Source organism: Crocodylus porosus, unplaced genomic scaffold (assembly GCF_001723895.1).
Source record: "Crocodylus porosus isolate Cpor-Errol unplaced genomic scaffold, CroPor_comp1, whole genome shotgun sequence".
In the NCBI taxonomy this organism is placed as follows: Eukaryota; Metazoa; Chordata; order Crocodylia; family Crocodylidae; genus Crocodylus; species Crocodylus porosus.
This window is the reverse complement of record NW_017728948.1, coordinates 16,383,163-16,391,883: the sequence shown is the minus strand read 5'-3', so window position 1 is coordinate 16,391,883 and position 8,721 is coordinate 16,383,163. Positions and strand designations below refer to the sequence as shown.

Genomic DNA, 8,721 nt, shown 5'->3' with positions numbered 1-8,721 from the left:
TTAAATGCACAAAAAACCCCCCCAAAAAAACAACAACTTGCTTGTTATTCCCTGGACCACAACCACTTTCCTACCCAACTACAAAAACAGAAACAGATTTAAAAACAGGTCTTTCGCCTTGAAGCAACAATTTTTTAAAAGAATCAAAATGACCATGTCCATGTTAGCCTGTACAATATGGCAATATCAACGCATTTTGGGAGGAACTCTGAGCACTTATTCCCTAAACATGCGACAGGGCAAAAGACTTCTCACAATTCTGAAATGTCATCCTACACAGACACTAGGCAGTAAGAGCACTAGCTATCAGCAGCAGGGTTGGAGTGTAATTGTAGCTGTGATGGTGCAGGAGGCACACGAAAAAAATCAAGGGGTTTTTGGTGATATCTTTTATTGGACTAACTGCATAGTTAAGTGATATGTTAGGCAAGCTTTCAAGCATAAGAAAAACCACTGCTTCCCAATTAAGGTGTCAGGCCAACCTGCTTGTGCAATCAAAGGACTGGGTTAGAATGAAGTTTCAACCTACCCAAGTTCCAGTCCTAGCTATAAGCAGACTTGAAACAAGATATATTCACACAGTTCAAACCAATAATATTATATGGACACAGTCATGGTACAGTTTCACATCTATAAATGTGACAGGTCTTTACATTTCTCTGCCATACCAGCTAGACAACTACAACGCCCAAGTGACCTAAAAATCTGACCTACCCTCTAATTCTTCAAGATACAAACCCTATGTTGGAGAAATAATGGAACTTCTTTAGATAAAGGCAGACAGAAAGGTGACCACTTCATCAATTTTTCATCAGATCCTATACTGATAAATTCTGTAATGCACAAGTTAGTCTTGAAAGTTAATTGGCTTTCATTTTACAAAGAGTAATGCATTTAGCTTTTATGAGGTAATGCTCACTAGTGTGAACTAATGGGGATGAGGATTGGCCACGGGATCTGAAGGGTTTGTACCTTTTATGTATTTTAAGACTAGAAGGGACTATTATTACCAGGGATCCTGATCTTCCCTGATAAAAAAAATGAATAAATCACTAATTCTCTACTAAACCCCCCCCCACATCTTTGATTAAAATGAAAGGCCCCTCACTCCCCTGTACAGCCCCCACAGCTCTGCTCGTGCCCCTCACTCCCCCCCCCACAGCCTCCTGGCTCTGCTCGTGCCCCTCACTACTCCCCATAGCCCCCCAGCTTTGATGGTGTCTCTCACTCCTCCCCAAAAGCCCACAACCCTGCTCATGCCCCTCACTCTCCTCCACAGGCCCCTGGCCCTATTGGTGCCCCTCAATCCCTCCCACAGCCCCCTGCTGTCCCCCCAGCCCTGCCAGAGGGGGCCCCCTGCTGCTGCGTGTACTCCCAGGGAAGGAAGGTGGGACCTGCACCCTTCACATTTGTGTATGGGGTGGGCACGGGCTGCCTGCTGCAGGTTCAAGCTCCCTGCTGCCCCCCCAGGGTCTCCACAGCCCAGCAAGTGTGACTCAGTGCTGCAGAAAACAGTGGGGCCACGCAAGGATCCCACTGCTGCTGCGAGGTCTGCACTGCCCACAAACCCCACCCACAGCCTGACTGACTCTCAGCCCCAGCCCTGCCCAACTCCTTCTCTATGGGGGCCTCAATCGCCCTCCCTGCACTTACCTGCAGGAGCTCCTCTCCAGGCTGCCTGGTAGCCACATGCATATACACACACGGTGCCCCCTGCCTGACTGTCCTCCTCCCGGTTCACCCCAGCCCATTGCAGGCTGGAACTCAACCAGCCTACACAGAGCTCTTTGCAAAACTGCAAAATCTGTGGGTTTCTCCAGTAAAATGAGAAATGTACATTTTCCTCCAGTAAAAGGTAAAATCCACAGCTTTCTGTTTTTTCCATGAGAAAGGGAAAACCCAGATCCCTGATTATTACATAGTCTTTACCATTGTGACAGAGGCTATAGCATTTCACTAAATAGTTCCTATAATCAAGCCCAGAAATACAGGTTAAACAAGAACTTATCCCATAGGAAGTAATTGTCTTGATTTAAAAAAACTTTGAGAAATGAAAAATCCCTTACGTGCCTTGCATTAATAATTATCCTCACAAAAATTAGTTTATTTCTAGTCTGAAATGGCTTAGCTTCAATTTCCATCCATAGCATCTGTCTGCTAAAGAGCCGTATCTAAAAGTTCTCTCAGTTAAGGTGCTTAAAAAGCTGCTTCTAAGATGCTTCTTTTGGATAAATTAAATAGATTGAACTTCTTTCTCTTGGTGCAAGCCATGTTTTCCAAACTTCAAATAATTTTTTCTTCATTTCACAGTTAATTTTAAACAGGCTATTTGTAGAAATAAAAGTATATTTAAATTTGATTTTTAAACCTCTGTTTATCCACCTTAATTATTGAAATGCTGTCTAGGTTAGTACCAACACCTTCAAAAGGATTTGGACACATTTGAAAAAGTTCACTGTGAACACAGTAAAATACTTTCTTTTTCCCCCAGCAGGTGAAAATCTGACAGAAGTTTTCTATGCATAAATAAGACATTTTGCCTGTGGACCATGAAATACTTGACATTCTACTAAATGGGTCCATTTCAGATACAAGGGACATTTACAGATAGTATTACACACTCCAGATTTATGACATAGTCTGAAAATCATGTATGTGAAAAGTTTTCACAGTTGAAAGGATCTTTACAAAAAAGGGCTGCAGTAATGCCTCTAGAAAAATAGGAATAAAGGCAAAAATGATAAACATATATACATATTTCACAAGGCCAAAAGTAGATACTTACTACAAATCTACTATTCACTTTTTCTAAAATTCTCTTTTCATTTAAAGCCATTGATTCTCCTTTTCTCTTCTTTATTCTTTTCTTTTCTAGCTTTTTACAAGCGTACATTTTTCCTGTTGCCCGCACTTGACAGGCACATACCTAAGAGAAAGGGGAAAGAAGTCTCAGAACGAACAAAAACTTAAGTTTATAGTCCCACCCCCTTAAATGCTCTCAGGAGAAACAAAACACAGCAGAGCCCATTAAAACTGTTTCCTGGACAAAGAGAGCGAGAAAGAGAGGGAGAGACAGTGTGCATGCATTAGAATGTGGGGCGGGGGGGGAGGGGGGAGCATAATAAAAGGATAAAAATTGTTTCAGAGGAATACACGGTCTTTTATGCCAAATATGTGTTTAAAAAGGTAAAATATATATACATACATATACATACATACATACATACATACATACACCTCCCCCCATCATTGGGATGAATAAGTTAGAGTAAAATTCATACCCAATGCAAGTGGATAAAAGACCCCATTCATGATGTCAAAATTCTGTCCCTTTACATAACAATATTATTAAAAATACATTGAAAACAATTAAATAATGAAACAATGAAACTAAATTGAACAAAATAAATCTGAAATTGGTCACATTGAGCTATTATAGTACTAAACAAGAACCAAATTACATTCTCACTCCAGAAGAAGCATTAAATGGAAGACTGCAATGCTTTTTAAATAATTCAGTGATAGATTTTTTTTGATTCTGGTGCAGAACTTTATCATCAACAGTTAGGATACTACTACTAATAATAATGTTTAGAGTAATCAATCTTTTTAATTTGGATCAACTGTAATTAATTCAAGCCCGTCTTTTATTCACTGAATCAGGAGTAACACTTTTCCCCATATTCCCTTTAAGAAATGCCTAACAAACAGAGATCTCACAATACTCACCTCTCCAAATCCACCTTTGCCTAGGACTCGGTAATGCCTAAACGTGTGCTTGGTTACTGGTTGCCTAATTGACAAAAAGGAACAATTAGTCTCTAATTGTCTGTTACATTATTTGTTTCTTCTTTCAGAATCCTGTTTGTCTCTATCTATTCCCTCCCATCACGTAACTGGCACCCAACTGATTGGTAAATTAGAACATAACCGAGTGCCATTATAAACGGTGTGCTTCTGCTCAGGGACCCTGGATCCTTCTTATGGCCAGAAGGGCGTTCTCTGAAGCAGAACCAAAGGTTTGTGATCTTTTTCATTGGTGCAATTCACAGTTTAAGAATGGATTTCCAAGTATTTCAGCATAAGATTTTTTAAAGCGTACACAGCACTGATTCAGCTTTGCTCCCAATGAAGCTAACAAGATGTTAGCGTTATATGCCAGGGGATTTTGTGTTTCAGAGGAAGGTGTTTGGGTCTACTGGTCTGCCCAAGTTTCTAAGTTCTCCACCTGGCCCTGCCTTTAACTCAGGTCAAACCAAGTTTTTCAATGTTAAATTCATATCTAGACACCTGGAAGCTTAAATGAGTTGGCCTTGTTTCTAAAACTGTTGAAGAGCTATCAACTAACACTGACTCTGATGGAACTGAATGGTGATAGCACTTAAAAATAATCAGGTTATTTATTTAATTGCTTAAATATAGACATTCAGAAACCTAACAAAACAAAAACATGGGAGCTTATTTTTAATCTTGATTCCTACAATTAGGCAAGCCACTTGAATTGCACTGCAGTTAACGTCACTGTAAAACTGGCTAAACTCAAAAAGCCTGATTAATGTAATTGTCAGTGATGTGGCAGTACCAAGAAATCCCAATTAGGATCAGGACCCTATATATGCTAGAAAGTATACACACGTACAGAAAAGATTTTAAAGTTTTCAGCAGTTAAATGTAAAGTGAGATCTTGAGATAGATATTTTAACTATTAATACCACATGACCCCAAGCCCCACTAGGGCCCACTTGCCTCTACCATCCACCCAATCTATCTCATTTTTCAGACTGTAAGCTTCCCAGGCATGGACTGTCATTTACTAAGTTTTGTAAAAAGGCTTAGTACAACAGGACTCCTGTTTGCTTTCTGACACTGCTGCAATATATAAACGTTAACTATAACAACTTACCTTTCTAACCATTTCCATTGTAAAAACCGTGAGAAATATGTGCTTTCTTGATAAGCCTCAAATGGTCTTCCACTTAAATAATCATGAACAACTCTGAAATTATAATTTATAATAGTTTATCTTAATAGACTGCCTAGAGAGACTGGTCAGGCAGGAGAAGCTAAACAATCTTTTATAAGTCCATTTAACAATAGGCAAAGGTGCATCATCATCACTGTATTCCATAGTGGCTTTATCAAGATTTTACTGTTTGCACCCATGGCAAACATAGCAATGTCTAAATCACTCTGAGAACACTCCAAGGAACTAATGAAAAAGTGGAGCTATACCATTGGTCAACCATCTGTGACCAAACATGGTGTGGAGACACAAGAAGACAATGCCTGTGTTTGCCTCAGACAAGGGATAAGTTTGCAGAATGGCACTGAGAAATATACCTGATGATGCACTAATGAGTACAGAAGCAAGAGCTCCTGGTTATTTTAACAGGAAAGGAATTTGTTCTCTAAATACCCAAAAATTATTTTCAAACTGAACCATCAAAACAGCTGATTTTAAAAAGGGTTAGGGGTAAGGGTCAGGGGAAAGATGAGATTTTGCTCCTAAAATAATTTAGGGTATGGAAGCAAGGGTGAAGGATCCATTCCTGACTTCCAGTTTGTAGACAAAAGGTCAGGGTACCAAGTGTAGAGACACAAATACAAGCTGCTCAGAAGTGCTTCTAAGTTCTTCAAGGCATGTCTGATAAAAACAGGATGCTACTGTCCGCTGACTTTTCACAAATAGACTGCATTGAATGACAACAACTATTTTAGAGCTCTGGTCATCAACTGCATGTTAAAGGGCTGCACTTTAGCTAGATCACAGGCTTCCTGTAAATCAGGACCTGAAATTATTGAAGTGCCCCTGTTCTGCTTCTATTTTCTACCTATATGGGTTTTTTTCCCCCAGAAGTCCTTCACCTATAAAACTTGCCTAAAAATAGCAATATAAAATTACCCTGGCTGCATTATCCAACCTCTACCTATAGTTCCTTTTAGAAGCATCATTTCACAATTTAATGGGAAACTCCCCACCCACTCTTAAAATCTCTGTGTTCAATGTAATGAGTTCTCAGATCCAGCTCAGTGAATGACTTATGTATTAGCTATTATTTTACAACTTGCAGCATCGTTATGTTTTCAAACCATCACATTTCAAAACAACATGTTTCTTGCAAAGTTATAACTCTAAAATATATTATTCTCTGATTTTAACTATGTTCTTCAGTTGTCAGAAACATATTACCAAGGCCAGTAAGTTTCCAGCTGCAGGCTACTAAGAAAAACGGAACACAAAGTATTTTGTCACTTGAGATGGTTTGGCACAATTTACTTTTTTTCAGTATATCTATAGCACTAACTTTTAATAATTTAAATAAGGTTTAGGGCAAAATATTCTTAACAGTTAGTTCAACAAGTCTCAAGGAAGACTTGTCTTTAGAATTTGATAGTACTCAATAAAAATGACTTTTCCCAAAAATCTTTTTTCAGCACAAGCAAGTTAGACAATGGGTTTTGCAGGAAATACTGCTTATTTTTGCTAGATAATTAATTCAAACGTGTATAAGAAAACTTGAAACATAAGTCTCATTACTGAGAAAGCAAAACTCAAAAAGCAGTAGATGCAGAATTGTACACTTCATTTACAGAAGTAAATTACAGAAGGCACACACACACAAAAAGATGCCCCATTTGACAAAATCTCTGTTACTTATACAGAACAAACAGGACCTCAGTTTTTAAGACGTCATCTGAAAAACCAATCCAAAGTTATGTTGCACAGCATACAAGTTACCTGCATCAGAAGAATACAGGACTCTACAATTTCAGGGATATGAACATGGACTGTTAAAATGATAAATCCATAAATAATAGCCAGAAATCTGCAACATTCCCATCAGACTAAGCACCACAGTATAAGGGGAAAAATAGAACAGCCCTATCCTTCCTATGGAGCTCAAGAACTTTACTGTAAGCAGGGAAGAGGATGGTGTACATGACAGGTCATCCATTTTACTTAAAACTTCTTATTACTGTGTACTTCACATGTCTGTTTTGATCTTTTATTCTTAGATTATTGTGCAGCATAGTGTTTTCAATTTCCAGGGAGATGACCCGAGCTGCAACAAACATGTTTCATGCAGACATGATCAAGCATGCCTTGAAGAACCAGTAATATTAGAAATATAAAGGCTCTACAAGCATTGAAATATTTGTAACTATGTATCAGCTCTTCAAAGTCTTTGTCCCTGGAGATGTTTGAAGCATCATCACTTGAACTGCAAATTAAACAAAACTGAGCTTGCCATTCAATATTAAGATTAACTAATGTGACCAATCCTTTAAAACTAGATTTTTAGCTACAATGATTCAACATCACTGTTAGCCATAGTTTCATGATTTCTAAACGGGCATTATCTGTGAAGGTTTCCCCGTGTCTTCACAAGGTTATTTTTGTGATTTTTACATTTACTTTTCTGAAAGGGAAAAACCCACTACAAGTCTAGATGGAAACAACAATTGTATCCATAACAAAATAAGCTGGTATGATGTAACTGTTACACATCCCCAATTCTGTAGCAAAACAAATGTGGCAAAGCAAATGCACTGCATCTTTATATCTATTTCATTCAAGTGAACTCCTGTACACAGTTGATGCCAGGGGATAGCTACCCTCTCCTTCTGAAGTGGGTGGCCTTTTAAAACAGAGGGGGGCAATTATTTCAGCCAGAGGGCCACTTACCAAGTTTTGGTGAGCTGGTGAGGATGCGCAAATAACATCTTTCAGAAGATTTCATTTTTAACAAATTATAGATAACAAAAATCATATACTAAAAAAGCAAAAATCAAACATCTACTATAACATAGTTTTATTTAAAAAAAATAACTTTTGTCCCAATTTATGTTTTTTTGAGTAGTGTATATAGAGGCGATTGCATAATAGCTCAGCTATACCCCTGTATACTGGGGAGGAGGGTGCATATCTCTGTGTGTATGTTTGGGGGGTGGGGGTTGCCCATGCACTAGATCATGGGAGCCAGGCTGGGGATGAAGGGAGGGAAGGAGGGTAGTCGAGGGCACATGCAGCAGAGTTTGCCAGGTGGTGAGGTGCAGGTGCAGTCCACACCCCTTCCACCCCCATCAAGCCAGCAGCTGCCCCACAGCAGTCTGCATGGGGCTAACCCTACCTTGGCCAGCCCACACTATGCTCCTGCCAGCACCCACCAACAGCACCACCCCAACCATGCACAGTTCTCAGCCAGGCTGTTCTAGCTGCTGCTGAAGTTGCTGGAGTACTTGCTCAGCTCCTACCACTTCCAGTAGTTCCTCCTCCTCATCCTGCACTGTGCCAGGCAGCAGGATTTACAGAGAAGCAGTGACGGACAGGGGCTAGGTACCACACACCCAGCCAGGTGGAGTGGAAGCTGCAGCCAGGCAGTACTTGCTCCAGCGCATGGGGCTTCAGCTTCCAGCCGCCTTCCACGTACTCTGCCCACCTGGCACAACGAGCAGCCACTTGCAGGCAGCTGAGTGGGTGGAAGGGATCTCCACCAGGAAGCTGTGCACACTTGCTGGGGTCAGGCCAGTGCCACAGGTGGATGCAGGCAGTAGGTTGGTACAGTCTGCTCCAGGCGGGGCTCTGCCAGGTAAGGAGTGCTATGGGGACACCTATGAGCAAGATGCAATCAACTGGCAGGCTGAATCTGGCCTGCGGGCTGTATTTTGCCCACACCTTTTGTCCATGCTCTCTCTCACAGCTGAGCAAGGCATTGGAGG

The 8,721-nt window shown here is 40.4% G+C and overlaps 1 protein-coding gene across 1 annotated transcript in view; it reads right to left on the bottom strand.

Annotated features, from left to right (window-relative positions):
• Positions 1–8,721, bottom strand: part of GRK4 (G protein-coupled receptor kinase 4) — a 90,087-nt gene that overhangs the window by 50,807 nt on the left and 30,559 nt on the right. Inside the window, exons 6-8 of the mRNA XM_019553354.1 lie at positions 4,904–4,996; positions 3,730–3,793; positions 2,786–2,926 (exon numbers count right to left, since the gene is read on the bottom strand). Coding sequence (XP_019408899.1) covers positions 2,786–2,926; positions 3,730–3,793; positions 4,904–4,996 — 298 coding nt within the window. The remainder of the gene's footprint in view (positions 1–2,785; positions 2,927–3,729; positions 3,794–4,903; positions 4,997–8,721) is intronic.